General features: G+C 31.7%; 1 protein-coding gene across 5 annotated transcripts; it reads right to left on the minus strand.

Moving 5' to 3' along the window:
- Window positions 1-4,736: 4,736 nt before the first annotated feature.
- LOC130815423 (protein GID8 homolog) lies at window positions 4,737-12,699 on the minus strand. Of its 5 annotated transcripts, XR_009042598.1 has the most exons (7): window positions 11,688-12,699; window positions 10,185-10,342; window positions 9,541-9,695; window positions 9,250-9,426; window positions 9,027-9,161; window positions 5,784-6,713; window positions 4,740-5,556 (listed from the first exon to the last, which is right to left on the minus strand). XR_009042598.1 is itself a non-coding variant. In XM_057681890.1 (4 exons), the coding sequence occupies exons 1-4, from the start codon at window positions 11,691-11,693 to the stop codon at window positions 9,305-9,307; spliced, it is 441 nt and encodes a 146-aa protein (XP_057537873.1). In that variant the 5' UTR covers window positions 11,694-12,698; the 3' UTR covers window positions 7,085-9,304. The 5 variants fall into 5 exon arrangements, 3 of the variants coding, with proteins under 3 accessions (XP_057537870.1, XP_057537871.1, XP_057537873.1); XR_009042597.1 differs by having other exon boundaries at window positions 4,742-5,556; window positions 9,027-9,426; window positions 11,688-12,698; XM_057681890.1 differs by lacking the exons at window positions 4,740-5,556; window positions 5,784-6,713 and having other exon boundaries at window positions 7,085-9,426; window positions 11,688-12,698.
- Window positions 12,700-17,825: the final 5,126 nt, after the last annotated feature.

The following is a 17,825-nucleotide window of genomic DNA, read 5'->3' on the forward strand; positions in this document are numbered from 1 at the left end:
AGTTGTAAGATGATCTAAGCCTAGCCATATATTGGACCACTTCTTTTAATAGTGCAATTACAAAAGTATATAATACTTATATACATATTGCATTGCTATTGCTCATTCCATCCAACTCCATTGTAGAAAAGTTGCTTGTTTTGGATTATGTCATTATGATAATTAATGAAGTTCATCACACTCTTAATGATGGTCTAGTCTTGTTCTTGATGGATAAGTTTCATTTGCTTCTATTAAATACAATAATAATATTTGTTTTGATGCAAAAAATAACATCTATATAAAGCATATGAAATGGCTATAAGAATTTAATGTGTTGATGTGGACCTTCTATTTATAGGTTAAGGTCTTTATTTTGAGTTATACTTACTTCTATGTATATGTCCAACTAAGAACATGTAATTTAAACTATTACTTCTATATTATATCAACAAATAAGTTACATTGGAGGGAAGGCTATGACTTGTATCCCATCTTTCGTCTTTGAATGCATTATCTTTAACTATATTTTGTGTTTTTGAATAGTTGGATTTATTAAATATAATTTTAGTGTTTATTAGAAGTAGACTTGTGCAATGGGCCGGATAAGGGCCGGATTTGGCTTAAAACGGGCCGGGTCGGGCCAGTTCTTACAAAACAAAAAATGGGCTTTAAACGAGTTGGGCTTGATGGCCTACCCCGACCCGTTTATTATAATTCTTCAAATATCATGTCATTGTTTGGGACAACGTATGCATGTTAGGATCACTTAACAAGTCAGAATACCACCTGCTAAGCATTTTTGGCAAACATTCATTTTTAGGGACAACATTATTGTCCTCCATATCTCCATTATCCACATCAATGACTCCCTCATCCTTTACATCTTCTTCTATGAAATTGTCCAGGTCTACTTTTACGCTCTTTGAATCTTCAACAAAATTAGATTTGGTTCTTTGAGATCAATGTCTGGTTCATTATAAGCCTCTACTCAATCAATAACTCTAGAAGAGTAAATCCCATTTAAAGCCCGTCAAAAGTCCATTTAGGACCCCCTCCGTATATAGTAAAAATTGATCCTTTAAAAGTCCAGCCCATTAAGGCCCGTCCTGTTGAAAGCCCATTTGATAAAGGGTAAGGCCCGAGGACCGATGAGCCCCTGGCCTATTGCACACCTCTAATTGGAAGTTATTAACTTGAGTGAACTTTTTATTAGCACTCACTTGGACAACTTATTATTCGACTTAAATTTAGTTTCAGAGTCGCATTTTCATTATACAATTAAATAGTAAAAATACTAATGAAATTTATCTAATCTTACTAGATGACTTTAAATACAAAGATACTCTTGTGAAAAATCGTTTGTATGAGACGTGACGTGTCAAAGAGTTCATATTCTCATAATATGTACCATTAGATAAACTGCTTAACTTATAATGAGATGAATTTTACAATAAAATCATCTCATATAATAATCTACATTAAATAAAACATCATTTATCTCATACTTAATAGTTCTAAAACTTAGAAATATGACAAGAGGATTGTAACACCCGAATTTTCTCCCGTCAAATTCGGGTGTTACAAGGATAGATGTAAAAACAATAGGATGCATCACAACAAGAACATGTAATTCAGGTTTTGGAGTGTTCGAATTTACAAGTTATACGTGTCTATAAGAGTGATTGTAAAATTTCTCATACGGATTTTTTATGGGGTGGAGCAGGTGGATATGAGGTGGGGAGAATGAGTATGAGGTTGGGTGGATGAGTATGGGGCGAATAAGATTCTATACCCACCTCCTATTTAGAGTTTTCATATCCATATCCACCTACTAGCTATCAAAATTATGCCCATATTCATTCTAACTAAAACAAATATGATGCAAAACCATATAATTTTACCCGTTATATCATTCCTATGTTGTCAAACCACAAATTTATCTAACTCCACCTTAATCCTAACTCCTAACTTCGTTTCCTCGTGTTACAACCCATGTATGAAAGTGATACGACATTAATGTTAGGGGGGACTCTCTGCCCAGTGCTCACTGTACACTGCATCTTCACCCCTCTCTTTCTTTCTCTCTCTACTTGAATCATAGAATTTGAGCTTCCCAATGCACCAAACCACACAACATTACAAACTTACTTTGGTTAATTTCCCAAATAGTAACCGAATTTTTCAAAACCTACCTTTAAATTTCCATTTCCTGGAAAAAAAACCCATTAAAAAAGTCACTTTTCCCTCTTTTACTCCCCTTATTTATACAACCACTCTTCTTCTACGCTCTTTTCATCACTAAAAACTCTCTTCCTTTACTCAAAAAAAAAAAAAAAAACTTTCTCTTCCTAAAAAGTAAAAACCCATCTCCCATTTCAATCCTTCTTCCTTAATCACATCTGGGTTCTTCCTAAATTTTAATCTTTGATCAAAATTAATGATGGGTTTTACCAGAAATTTTGGATGGATTACCAAAAATGGGTATAAAAAACAATGTATAAGCTTAATTTGGAAAGTTAAAGCAGCAGTAAAAAAGAGTATGAAGAAGAACAACAACCATCACAAAGGTAAAAAACAAGTGAGATTTCATTATGATCCTTCAAGTTATGCCATGAATTTTGATGATAGTAGTAGCTCCATCTTCATTAATGGAGGATTCAGAGGAACAGAACAGAGCATCGATGGTGAACAAAATGCAATTGGGTATTACTACAAGCTTCAAATTTTCTTAATTTTAGCTGCTAATTCTACTCTAGTTTATGTTTTTTTTATTAGATTTTGAAGTAAAATGTATGAAGAATTGGTATAAATGAAGAAAATGTAGTTGTTTTGATGGGTTTTTTAAGGGTTTTGAATTTCAGAGTGAATTGTTCTGACTTGTGTTCATCTGAAGTTTGTAATTTTTGTTGCATATAAATTTAGAGAAGTGGTTTTCATTTTTCAAGCTTTAATTAATCCAATTGCTAATTCTAATTTTTGTTTTTTTGTTAATTTTTATTTTATTAGAATTATTCTGTATGTTAACAACTTAATTATCAACATTCATAAATAACTCAGCAAAAAATTGTACTAGGAATGGTTGGTGAAAGGACTGAACTTTTTGTAGATCATTAATGAAAAGAAAAACAGTCATGGATCTATACATCCTAGTACACTTGACTGGAAAGTAGTTTTTTAAGGTAATACTCAAATAAATTAAATTTTAACTTTTAAGGGTTATTAAAATTATAATTCTCAGTTTATGGTATTTAAGTGTAAAGAACACTGGCTACTTACTCAATTCCATCTACATTTTTTTCAACTTTTCATTATACTTACTATATTGTAATTAGAGTATTAAATAATATTTTTAAGTCATAAAATGACTTATAAATGATTCTATTTAGCTTTGCTCTTTCCCTGTTTTATTTTGAAATGGGTTTTTTTTACATTGTATTGTTGTGATGAAGTGACTGACTGGTAGTGTCCAAAGAGCAATACAGAGCAGATAGACGTAGGCAAGCACAGGAAATCAGTTGCAAATGGGTCCCTCTTAATATTCTCTAGAGTAAGAGTATGAAGTAAGTATTTAGCTGATACTTTTCATATAATATGTTACTGTCAATAGCATTATAAAATGACATATATAATATATTAGTATTTACTCGAAGTATTGTGATTTGAGGCTTGGTCTTGAGAAGCATTAAATGAGTTATTGCCTTTAGTGCATAAAACTGGGCAAGTTTGAAGAGTTGTTGAACAAATGATGCCGTAGATGAAGTAGATTCTACTGTATGTGCTGCTACAACCCTACAACTCTACAAGTAATGTTATGATTATCTCATCCATCAAACAAACGTTGAGATCTTCACTTCACTACTCTTTTTTCTTTGGCTTTCATCATTACTCCTCTCCATATTCTATTGATTTTCTACAAAACTTTTAATTTTGATTTTAAATTTCCGGTTCTTATTTTTCGACACCTTTTTCATTTTATCGCCACACTTATTTTAAATTAATTTAATAAAATGACGAAAATGCCCTTGAATTTAAAAATTTTTAAACTTCTGTAAAACACTTCAAACTCACTCAATAACACTTTTATCACTTCAAAAAACACAAAATCTACAGATAAAATTAATCAGAGCTAAAGTGAAATTGAACATAGGAGTCGTTAACAAAAACTCAAAAGTAATTTCTATTTTAATGTAATTCAAAATTCAAAAAAAAAAAACAAAAAAAAAACAAGTCGCACAAAAAGTGCCACTGAACCTAGGAACAGTAGCACTTTTTGTGCGACTCCTCCTAGGTTCAGTCGCACATTTTGTGAGACTCTACCTAGGTTCAGTCGCAATTTTTGTGCGACTCGTAATTTTATTTTTTTTTTGAAATTCCTTTTGTTTATTTAATTTATTTCTTAAATTATTATTATTTAATAAATGTTGTAATAAATTATTTTATTTTAATATATTATTATATTATGATAATATTATTATAATAATTAGTTTTGAATTTAAATAATTTATTAAAATATTTAATTATTTTTTAATATAATAATAATATATTAATTAAAATTTAGTTGTTAATTATTTTTTAATATAATAATTGTTAATAAAATTTTATTTTAGTTAATTAAATTTTAGTTGTTTAATTATTTATTAATATAATAATTGTTTATTTGTTTATATGTGTGAATAATTTTAGTTGTTAATAATTTATATGATTGTAAGTGTTTATTAAATTTACTTAAATGTTTATTAAATTAATATTGTAATTGTAATTAAGATGAATATAACTTATTGTATTTTTTTATGCTTTTAATTTTTTATTAATAGTTTATTAAAATATCAAAATGGTAGTAAATGGCTGGAAATCAGGGAAAATGAAAAAGCTTTTTTAGAGGGTAATCCGTGGATGTATATCGTCCAAGTACTTTAATGTTTTCCAAAATGAATGTATATCGTCCAAGTACAACGAACCATGAGACTTGATTGCCAAGTAACAGTAACACGCGCAGGGTAATCCGTGGGTTCTTTGAAGTACACAACCGCATTTGTCAAAAACATAAATCCCCAAGTTTAACATCCGGTTGTGCTCCATCATCAATTGTTCCAAGGTAAATATGGAAACATGACAATACAACAGTCTCAAAAAATTAAGTCGCGACGTCCTTGAAATCGAATTCATAGATTCCTGCAGAACTTGTCTTATCCTCGATTGTTGATTCGTTAGCCGTTATCTGTGCATGTGCCCTTTTAAAGAGGGTGTCAAATGAGCTATTACCGCTACCCAAGTAGTACTTGAAGGAAGAGTGTTGGCAAACAGTCATTCGTCCACGCACGCATAAATTTCTCTTGTGAAGAATTCATGTTACAGCCAAATATCGCACAACCCTCCTATTCCTAGTCAACCGAGTAGACACAATCCCTTCCCACCTGTTTTCAAATTCAAGGATCGTCAGACTGTTAACCAAAGTGTTCCATTTTGTTTGCCTGAATATCTTCCCCTGTTGATTTCTCTTGCCGCCACACAATTTGTCGACCATGTTCTCCACGTCATTGCCAATATGCCATACGCATAATAAATGTCGTGCATCTGCATTAAACAGAAATTTAAAATTGATTGATATATATATATATATATATATATATATATATATGTATATGTATATATATATGTATATATATATATATGTATATGTATATGTATATATATATGTATATGTATATGTATATATATATATATATGTATATATATATATATATGTATATATATATATATATATATATATCGACAATAATTAATCATTAAAACCTGTTTACCTGGAAAGACAACACGAATAGCAGCAGATAAATCCTCTTTTCGATCCGTTACGATTACGTTAGGCGTTTGAACTCTGCCGTAAATATCCTTCAACCTCTCCAACACCCAAGAATAAGACACAGCCGCCTCATCTCGCATCAAACAGAACGCAACCAAGAAGTTGTAATTGGTTGGCGTCATTCCAATTATTTCGCAAAGGGGCCACTTTTGCTTATTAGTTTTGTACATTGTGTCTATCAATACAACATGAAGCCACGAACGTATCATCTGTATAGATGTAGGATTTGCAATCAATAATCTACTCAACCGCCTCTCACTATCTAAGTCTGTCCAAACTACATAATTATGCTCTGTGGCCATATAAAGACTGTTGAAGAGGAGTCCTTATTGATTGTCTTACATTATAAAATTTTATTCATACTAGCAAAAAAACCAGGAAAATTTTTTCTAATTGAAGTCATTATAAACTCTGGTTGCATGCCAGTTGCACTAAGATCTCGTATGTGCTGCCTAATATCGACAGTCATCCTATTTACTCTTATTTAACCATCTCTGTACACTAAGAACGGGTGATTATGTCTTCTTTTTTCACCAGGAAACACTCTTACCGTCCAAGGTCTTTCCCTTGGTTTACGACTACTTCCTAAAATCATAAATTTACACCCACAAGCCCTACTTTTGGAACCAGATCGGGCAGCATTGTCTAAGTGTTGCAGATCACCCCTTATATTACCATAGCGGTGACATGTTAAGTACAAACTCACTCAAGAACGTCCTTCCTTTTGTTTATGTGAAGCACGTGTAAATTGAAAACCAATTGTTAGTGCTATCTCATCAGCCCAAGCATGTAAATCATCTACAGAATCAAATTCCCTATCGATAACGAATCTATCGGAGTAATCTAAATCATCCCCTAAGTTTTCAAAGTCCTGAAAATATAAATTTATTCATAATAATTAAAAGATTAAACTATTTAATATATTAACAATATCAATTAGTTTAATAATTCAAATTTCAATATATTAACAATATCAACACAAAAATATGAAATAAAAAAATTTTACTAAATAAAATACATATATAAAATAAAATAAACCAAAATAACAAATAAATAATTTAAGTAAACACAAAAATATATATATATATATATAAATATATAATAAAATAAAATAATTTACTATAATATTTAATAAATAATAATAACTTAAAAAATAATTATAATAAATAAAAAGAATTAATTTTTCAAAAATGAAAATTGTTAAAAAAAATTCCAAAATCCCCCTAATCGCACAAAAAGAGATATTAAATGTGAATATATTAAAGGAAGAAATTAAACATTTAATTAAAATAGAAGGACGTATAACAAAATAAATGAGCATAATAAGTACTTTTATCTTATTATCGGTGTAACTATTCAGTACAAAAAAGTATAGTATAAGAGGCAGCTAAATTTTAATTGAATCGAGCCTGGTTAAACTGAATTTTGAAAATCAAATAAATTGAGAGTAATAAAATTGATGTCTAGTTAGTGGTGGTGAGACAATTACTAATTTGTTATTTAATATAAAACAATTATCACAAATTATTGAGGTGGTTTTACTCTGAAATGTGCGCAATACATGAGTTAACTAGCACAATAAAAACAAATTATAAGTATATGAGCTTGTTTTGAGACGGTTTCACAGAGAAGCACCCACAAAAGAGTTATATAACAGAATTAATACAAATTATAAGAATACATAATTTTTATGTTAAGACGGTTTTATTAAGAGAGGATCACTAACAAATATACCCATCAAGTAATTAGTAGTTTTTTACCATTTTCATATGAACACACTTTGTACCTAAACTTATCTTTTATCATCTCTTTTGCGTCAATGATCCAAAAATAAAATTCCATTGTGAAATGATTAGTGGGGCATGCAACATCTGTTTAAAACATACATAAGATTGGACTTGATAACATTGGAGCTGTAGATTTGCCTTAGAAATAACTAAATGGGTAACCCAAAGATTTTGTAAAGAAAGTACTCCTACTCTCCTACACATTTATTTAATTATGTTAGGGAAACACCAAACCAAGTCTTTAAAGATGGCCTACTTGTAAAAATGAATTACCCAAAGATTTTGTAAAGAAAGTACTCCTACTCTCCTACACATTTATTTAATTATGTTAGGGAAACACCAAACCAAGTCTTTAAAGATGGCCTACTTGTAAAAATGAGTCTAAAATCTAAATAAAGGTGTTAATCGGGTCATCAGATTAAAAAGTAAGTTAATTATTTTTAATTGGACTATTTGAAATCTAGTGCATACTCCTACTTATTTACATGTTATTAATAATTAAAATTTATGTCTTTTTCAAGAAGGGTTGAACAGTTTTTCAATAGTGTTAATTTTGACCGGGTTGCATATTTGTGAAAATCAAACAAACTATATCTATGTAATTTGACAAGTTGTTGTATTCAAACAAGAATTCCTCAGAGCAAAGAAAAGAGAGAATTAATCCTTTATGTAAGTGGTGAGAATCAAACTCTTATCGTCAATATAAAAGAGAAACCCTCAAACACTTAATTTGACAAGTTAATTAGGCATCAATCCTAAATTAAATCTAAAACATTTTCATAAAACATATTGTCCAATTCCAAACTCATTCCAAGATATTGAGAATCAATTAAAAGATTAACACCCACACAAATGTAAAATTTGAAAGTTAGTTAATATGATGAAATCCTTGCAACTTTGCAGGCAATCTTTAACATTTGGAGTCTTTTTCTTGTTCTTTTGTGAATTGAGCTGCACTCAATCAAAACTGGAGTTTAAATAAGTGGTCCTTGAAACCCAGTTATTTGCAAAAGGAATAGTGTCACAAGAGAAGTTATAAAAGTCTTAAAAGACAAACTAGATGGGAATAGCTAGAGCTACAGATTCTACAGTCTGCACTGTTTTGGACCATTTTTACCTCTTCTGTCAATTTCTTTTCCCCAACCCTCAAGTTCAACCGGTGTTCATTTAGGTGATCGATGAGGTTTCAGATATTATATACTAAAATATTCAAATCTGGTAATTTTCAGTTTTTGTGACTAATATGACAACTATGATATAAATTTTATGTTAAGAGTTGGCCGAACCCTATTTGAATTCGAGTGTCTTATCTAATTCGAATAACTCCCCCATCTCCATAATATGCAAAGAGCTCGAACAAAAATTTGATCGAGACAGAGCGAGGGATAGTCCTTTACCTTGTTGATTGAAGGCCTAACAAGATGAACTTGAAGGAACACTTTGATTCCATGTGATCACCAGAAGGCCAGTAGCTGTCCACTTAGAAGTAACAAGACTTAAATGGCACCCACATTAACAAATCAACAGTGCCTCTGTTCAAAAGCCAGTAAAGAGCTTTCAAAAAAATGGGGAAATGGTCCTGACTATCAACAATGGGGTATATCCAGACCGAGAACATACGCGTAGAATTTTGAGATTTACAAGATAGATGTTAGAACATCAGGTTGCTTGGCTTTCAGGCAGCAAGTTCTTCTAGCTTGGCAGATGATAAATCGGTCATTCGAGGATAAGCAGATTTTACATCAAGTTCATTCTGAGCTTTAATAAGCAATTTCAACATGCTGAGTAGCATTGGATCTGGCAGTGCACAGTCACGAAACAGGTAAATAAAACACACCAACACAACGAGCATAGTGAAGGATAATGATTCATTTCGATTTTGTCAAAATCAAAAGCAAAGTACAGCTTTACCTTTATCATGATTTTGACGTTGAGGAATGGCCGCATTGAGCTCATCTGCTATCTTCGAATGCTGAGATAGGTCTAGGTCCCCAACTGGACACATAGAGGCGTCTTCAAATACAAGCAGAGTAACAGTTCTCTCCAACTCTTCTAGGAACGCTTTGCTGTGAAATATTTTTCATTAAAATCAGCAGCATATTAATGGCGGTACAGAAAGATATCTAGGACAACCAACTTATAAGCCAATTATGATCAGATGATGATTTGATGCAGGCTGCAGGGGGAAGGAGAAAAAGCTTCACGACAATAGTAACTTCTAACTAGGAATACGACTAAAACAACATTCTATTACCCCAATGTCATCAAGTGGGTCCTACCTGGATAAGGTCTTGGAAAGTCTCATGTAAGCAACCTTATCCTTGTAAAAACAAAGAAGTTGTTTCTGGTTGACCCTTAATAGCAAATATTATATATAACTACACATAAGTGCAAAATACTCATAATTACACTGATGGATTTCTTCTCCTTCCCCTTCATTTCCGAACTTAAGGATTCCACTGTCATATACAGGAATACAGAAGCAACACAAGAATAAATAAGGAATTGAACAAAACAAACTGTCTGAAAGAGGAGCAGATGAAAAAAGTAACAACACCCAAGATGAAGACCGAAAAAAGTGTACATTTTCTTCCGCCCTTGGAGCAAGCTCTTCTTGAGACAATTCCAGAGCATCTTCTACCTTTCTCCTGATAAGTTCGATCATTTTTTGCTGTTGAAGACGAAAACAAAGCTTTGGGTTTGTATCAAGTATCTGCACAAGGTTTCAAACAGAACATTCAGATCAATATACAGAAAAGAAAACTAAAACAGATGAGTTTAAGAGGACAACTGCCACTTTATACACTCGTTAAAACTCGACATATGACTCCGTAAAGTCTATAAAAACCAAAAACCAATTAACGATACATAAAAAATTATGTCCTTGAGGAATTTAGTAGATAAAGGTGTACTCCTATTAGAAGCCTTCAATCCATCTCCCTACACCCCCTTCCTCAAATAAAAAGAAAGAAAGCCCAATTTATTTGGATTCTTCTCGACTGACTGACAGATATTAGACTACCTTTCATTAAGCCTTAAGGTCAGCCGTAATCATGAGTCATCACCAAACATAAAGACAGTTTTCAAAGCATGGTCTCATCAAACTCTTCATTTTGAAGGCCAAGGCTTCAACGGAAGTGAAATCGAGTTTGGAGAAAGCAGTAGCGTTGAACATGCATAATAATATGCTTCAAGCTTATAGAGCATATATGGCATGATCAATGACTTGGTACTGATAAAATGGTGAAGCCATCTGCTCAATATTAGCAATAACTAACATTGAAAAGCACAATGTTAAGCCCTCCTTTCAAAATTCATATCAACCATATGGTTTGTTGTTTCAACTAATAAGGTTTGGCACCTATTTCTTCTACTTTTTTGTAGAAAATATGATCATAGGCCGGTATCTAAGAAAACTAGCAGCAAATCTTTCACAAGATCTAGGAAATCCAGCAAAATCAGTGTCAAAGACTCAACAAATACAACCAAAACATAATGTTTCTCTCATTGCAGTAAATAACAAGATCAACAAGTCAATTTATAATAGGTAGATTTAAATTGTCATAAATCTTGAAGTGCTGGCTGCAAACACAATCTCAAGCCTTGAAGGATTCAGACAAAAAATGTTAATCAAGCATAAGAAATTTTCAAATTTTCAGAACACCTGTGTGTATGAAGAAACATGACATGTTTTCCCCTCAAAAATTGTTACTAATACTACAAGAAATACTGCTGTGAAAACTATACACGTGGCTTTCACTCGAATAACAATTGATGACTTGATAATCAAAAAATCACATCCTCAATATGCCAACTAACATATTAAGCATTGCAAAACATAACAAAACAAAAAATTAACACCAAAGGTCTAAGGAGAGGTTGAGAGGAACTCTCTGTGCTCATGCATGACAGAAAATTCCGAATACAGAATATAATCTAAATAATGGACCAATACCAACATAAAACAGTAATGTGTTTAAGCTCAACAAACTTTATTGATTAATATCCTAAAATGCTTTAAACCTATGACAAAACACCAGTTCTTGTGAGAAGCTCACCATCATTCATCTCTCATCTTCTTTTTCATTGATGCTGTATTTTGCAACTTGATGAGAATAACGGAAGTTATCTGACATGTGCTATTCTGAACAGAAGAGTCTATCCGTTTAGTAAGATTCTGAAATTGAGTCTAACTAATTTCTCTGGTTCTGAGCTTAGTTTAGAGAGAGCGTAAGGCTAGTGTCTTGGGCAGGGGAGGGAATAGGCGCCTTAATAGGGCCAGCGAGGTGAAAACTGAAGGAGAGAGCAATATAACGCCTAAATCAAGCGTCTTAGAGCGCCGTTTGTTCTTAGCCTCATAAGAATTGGATACCCCACGAGTTATGTTTTCTCTTTTGTTTTCTTCTCTCTTCTAATGGGACTTTTTTGGATTATTTATGCAGTTTTGATTCATTGGTATAGCGCATAGGTGAAAGCCTTACAGCACCTTTTAGTTGTAGCCTTAGAAGAAATGAGCACCCACCAATTATGTTTTCTCTTACATTCTTCGTTTTTTCTTCTTTATTTCTCATCTTATGATTTTTTCAGGGACAACATGGAAATCAAAACCCTTTCCAAAAGGGGTTGAATGCATTAGAAAATAAATACATCAGATAAAGCCCTCTTTCTTGCAAAACACAAATGTCGCCGCGACAAAAAAAAATCAAAGACTTTTGTTGACGGGCATAATGGTTGGAATATGGGTTTTCAGCGGGTTATACAGGAAGAAAACTGTCACCTGCGGAAAGCTTTAGATAAGGCAAGTGCAAGAAAAAGACAAAAAACTGGGTGAAAGGGTGTGTGGATGAGATGAAGAGTGAGAATTTGCATTTGCCAATTTCAGAAAACGCAACAAATTGGCTGGGGGTTGCGGCATTCAAAAATGAAGATTTAGGGAAATGTGTGGGACATAGGGAATAAGCATCAAGTCCATCCATACAATGAATGAAGATCTCAAGGAATAGTGGCTTGGGAGTCATGGTGGTGGAAGAGAATCAAGCTCAGATACGAACTACAAACTTGATGGAGATCTCTCCACTTTACTTAATTGAAAATTTGAAAAAGTTGAGCGAAAAAATAAAAAAAATTAATCAAATAAGCGATTTTTTAAACTTTTTCCAAAAGTAAGCGTCCAAACCCCAAAGCTGTGCTTTGGAGCTGTTCGCAGTTAGTAACTGTGAACAGGTCAAAAAAGACAAAATAGCTGTTCGCAGTTACTAACTGCGAAAAAAAATATATATATATATATATTTTTTTTTTTTTTGCTGTTCGCAGTTAGTAACTGCGAACAGCTATTTTGTGGATTTTGAACTGTTCGCAGTTACCAACTGCGAACAGCTAGTTTGTCTTTCATAGCTGTTCGCAGTTAGTAACTGCGAACAGCTCCAAAGCACAGCTTTAGAGTTTGGACGCTTACTTTTGGGAAAAGTTTAAAAAAATCGCTTATTTGATTAATTTTTTTTATTTTTTCGCTCAACAATTTCAAAAATTCCAAGAGACGTAATTATTGGGTTGTAATGCTCACACCTAGCTTTCCAACTCAAAGTTAATTCCAAGATTCTAATCATTGGACACGTTTAGAAGGGTTCAACAGTGTTATTTAGACATAAGAACACAATAGAATTTTGTTAATCAAAATTTTCTTTAGCACAAAGCAGTAGGCAGGGAAATTGGAAAATAAAAAAGGTTGACTTGCCCATGTGACTTTGAAATAAATTAAGCCTTAAATTGGAAAATAAATTTTCAAAAAATTAAAAAGGTAAGTGACGTTCCAAATAACTTTAATCAATATGGTACAAGGATTTTAGGCATCCATTGATTGAAGGAGAGAAAAAAGAGAAAATCAAAGAGATAAAAGCGTTAAAGTTGATTTATGAATCAAATTTTCATAGCACGAAAATCAATTTCATTTTCTTTTGGTATCTACTTTACATATTATACACAACAATTTACGTTCCCAAGTCACACTCTGGGTTGCACTTTATATTCTCGTTTTCGTTTTGCGTTCCCGTTCCTGTTCCCAAACGTGTCTCACATATTGAAAAAATATTATGAATTGCATTCCAGGTAACAACAATCCCAGTGCATGTCTACATGAATTCTCCTTCTCCATTTATTTTAATTTTATACCATCTCAACTAGTAAATCTTATATCTTCGTATCTTTTCCAATCATGATCTACATGTCATATTTGGTCTACCTTAGCCTCTTTGCGAATCTCTAAAATTCCAACTTTTAATCCTCTTAATTTGTTCTCCAATACTGTGATTGCACAAGTCTAAATTAAAAAAATGATTCTTTTTCGTGTTATGTTTGACATATGCGACGTTTAAACCCTTTTTTATGTCTTCAATTTAAATTATATCCCTCAAAATATGCTTACTCATCCATCTAAGCATTCACATTTCACCTATTCCAAATGAAGGATTTTATAATAAAAATATGGCAATGGTTGTGTTGTTTTAGCAACCTACGTGTGCACCCAATTTATATAAACTCTATCATTTCTCTTATACAATCACGATGAGAACCCAAATCAACAAAATCAATAATCACCAAAACTACCTTTAAAAGTGATCATTTTGAAGACAACTTTTCAAAAACCTAAACTTCCTTCAAAGACACCAAATCCCATTTCTTGTGATGATACTCTTCCTCACTCAATCTAACTTGCATAGAAAACTGAAATTATGTAGAGATACTCCATTAATTCATGGTTAAATCAACATTATTCTTCGACCAAAAAATCATACTCACCGATCTAGCTCATAGTGCAAAATCTCCTTAGCATCATTGTATAGTGACGATGTAGTAAAGATTTTTGAGCTTACTCCGATCGATATATAGACCAAGATAACCGTGAAATTATGCGCATTGACCGCAAAAGTTGTTTTGCAACTGCAACTGGGCACATTTTTTGCACCATGGTTTACTCAATGAAATCCTTTAGAAAATCAAATCCCAAAAAGACATGTATATTCCTTTAAGGGGCAAACCCAAGTGCTTATGAGGGAAGCTTTCAACTAAGCAGCCTAATCCTTAGGAGAACCAAGGGGCAAATCATGGATACTCTAGTGCTAAGCACAATTTTCATGCCCTAAGAAGCACAGAAGAGTGCATGAGTTGGGAAAAGGCATTCAAATGGCAAGATGATCCATAGGGATAACTTCTACTTTGGGATAACAATGGGAAGTTGTAATGATTCTAAATGATGGGAATTAACAACCAAACCAGTCATAATTCTAACAATAGTGTTTGTATACAATTGGAGTATGGATACTGGAAAACTTACAAAACTTTCAAGACTGTCAATATTATAGTGATAAGAGAATAATGCAACCATCGAATTAAGGTTAGAGAAAGCAGAGGGATGCAGTTTATCAAAGGAAGTACTTGCACTTGATACCCATACATCGAATTCCAAACAGCCAGGTCCTATAGTAGAATCATGCACATGATCCGAGAAATAGGCTTTTAATAGCTATATCAGCACCCTCCTTTTCTTTTCATTAAACCAGATGACTCGGACATTTTTGAAATTTAGCTACGTGGAACCAAAAGAAAACATTTTGGAATTCTAATTCAAACAAAAGTAATGTGAGCGTCAAAGAGATGCAGGTGGATATGAACAGAGACTTTGACGAACAAAATAATGGATTGGACTAGTGGGAAGCATTATCTAGAAGGAATCTGGAAAGACAGGACCCATTAAAGAAAATCATTATTTAAGTGAGCAAAGAAAGTCGATGATTGCAACTGTTGTTACTCACCTCTGGATTAATGCACGAACAAAATAGGTATTATTCAACAAAATTTAAGAAACAACTGACCTAGGCGATTCCCTAATGCACGAAATTGATTGATCGAATTGAAGCTAATATGAAAAAATTTGGAAGAGGAGTTACGTGCACCACTTAATTCACTTACTGGCTTTCTTGCTCAAGTTTGCATATAATACTCTATAGTTATGTGAAAAAAACTTGATTTAAATAGAGCAAAAAATAATTTTTTTTTCATGTAAAGGTTTCAAGTGAATTTTTATTTTGTCATCTTTATCTCTCATTTTACCCCGATAAAAATAGCATTTTAATATTTTCTAACAAATTATATTTCAATAATTATTTTTAGTGAATAATAATATTTTACATGGTTAATTAAAAATTAAGTATCTAATACTCCCCTTCCATCAAAAAAAATCTAGTACTCCCTCTTCTATTCAAATTTATACCACTATTTAACTCAAATATCTAAAAACCTTTATAATTTATAATTATATATTGTAAATTCAAAATAATTAAGGGAATAACTATAGTTATATAATCACTAAAAAACCTATAGTTACAGAATTACCTTTATTAACAATTACTAACAATTATTTAGATTGCTAATATTCACCCCACATTTATCTTGCATAGAACAGGCCACTACTCTAGTTTTTATTATTTGATATTCTTCTTAGTTTCAGCTATTCGATATAGTATTTTGAACTTAATATTTTTAGTTATGTGTATTAAAATAACAAAAAAAATTCAAAACTATGCATTAAGATAGATTAAATAAGATTCAACATAAGTATTGAACAATGTTTATTTTATTGTTTTTATATATACTTATTTATTTTAATATTTTAAAAATAATTTTAAAGTTATTATCTTTTTTTTAAAAAAAAATTTATAATGTGCAAAAATAGGTATAATGGTTATTATTAAAATAAACAAGTACTCCCTCCTAATCAGTTTATGTGTCCCATTTTTTTTTATGGTCAAGTCACCTTAATTGTCCCATTTTTATTTTTGGTATGAGTTTTTGACTTTTATGCCCTTAGTAACTTTATCCTATTTTCAATTATACCCTCCATTACCCATATTAATTTTCCTCCCTTACATTAAAAAACTCATAATATCACTCTCTTTCCTACCCTTAGGGTCCCACTTTTGACTCTCCTAAAAATCCATAAAACGTCAAATGAGACTCGTAAGGTGAATAGGAGGAAGTATTAAAATAAACAACATTAAATATTTTGTAGGTTTGTGTGTGAGAAAATCAACGTATGAGTACTCCTTTTGCTGGATTTACAAGCTATATGCCTTATAAGAGTGATCAAGGCGCAACGTTTGATTTTCAAACAAAAAACGTAGTTAGCACCAATTAAAATGATGTTAAATATCTTATCGATTTAAATGTCGGAAAACATCAGCGTATGAGAACTCATTTCGACCAAACTTTCAAACTAGGAGCTTGGCTGCAAGTGTCATTGCGAATTTGCGATGTTTGTTTTATGAAAAAATTAGTTAAAATTGATAAGAATGACATAAAATTACTTATCGATTTGTGCGTATGGAAAATTCCGTATAAGTATTTATTTCAACCGAATTTTCAAAAGCACTCCATAAGGGACACAACGTTTATTTTTCAGGAAAAAACTGTTAACACTGGTGAAAACAATGTTCGGTTTGTGCGTAGATAAATTGTCATGTCGGGATTAATATTATTTTTACCCATTGTAATCACTTTTTGAATAAGTGATTTTAAAACTAAATTTTAAATATTAAAATAAAATTATTATTAAAATAAACAAGTATATATAAAAATTTTAAAAAAATAAAAAAAAATCTAAAATATATATAAAAAGTCAAAGGTAAACTCAAGTCAAACAAACCATCTCCAAGCAAAAGCCATTGGAACTTGATAACTCGACTACAATGTTTACACTTTTAATTTACAGTGGTTATAATCTCAAATCAAATTTATTTTGATTCTTATATATATATATATATATATATATAAATATTTAACAATTTAATTTTATTTTTATATAAGTATTAATCTTTAAATTTAGTTGTATCGAGTAAAATCATATACATATCTAACTTAAATTTTAAACAAGTGAAGTACATGTGTTGCCCATATATAATACGGGGCAGTGTGAGTGGGCTGAAGAAGCAACTAACATGATCCAATATTTATACGATTGTTAAATGAGTAGGATAACAGACCATGGATTCTTCCAAAGACAAACATGCATTGTCTTTCTGTCACTTATAAAGTTGTAATCCGACCAACAAATGAATAGAGTAGTCAAAAAAACAAAAATTTATCACGTGAAATGGATGAGTCCTCCCAACCACCTCATCACCTTAACCTTGGTCCACTCATCT

Source organism: Amaranthus tricolor, chromosome 6 (assembly GCF_026212465.1).
Source record: "Amaranthus tricolor cultivar Red isolate AtriRed21 chromosome 6, ASM2621246v1, whole genome shotgun sequence".
In the NCBI taxonomy this organism is placed as follows: Eukaryota; Viridiplantae; Streptophyta; class Magnoliopsida; order Caryophyllales; family Amaranthaceae; genus Amaranthus; species Amaranthus tricolor.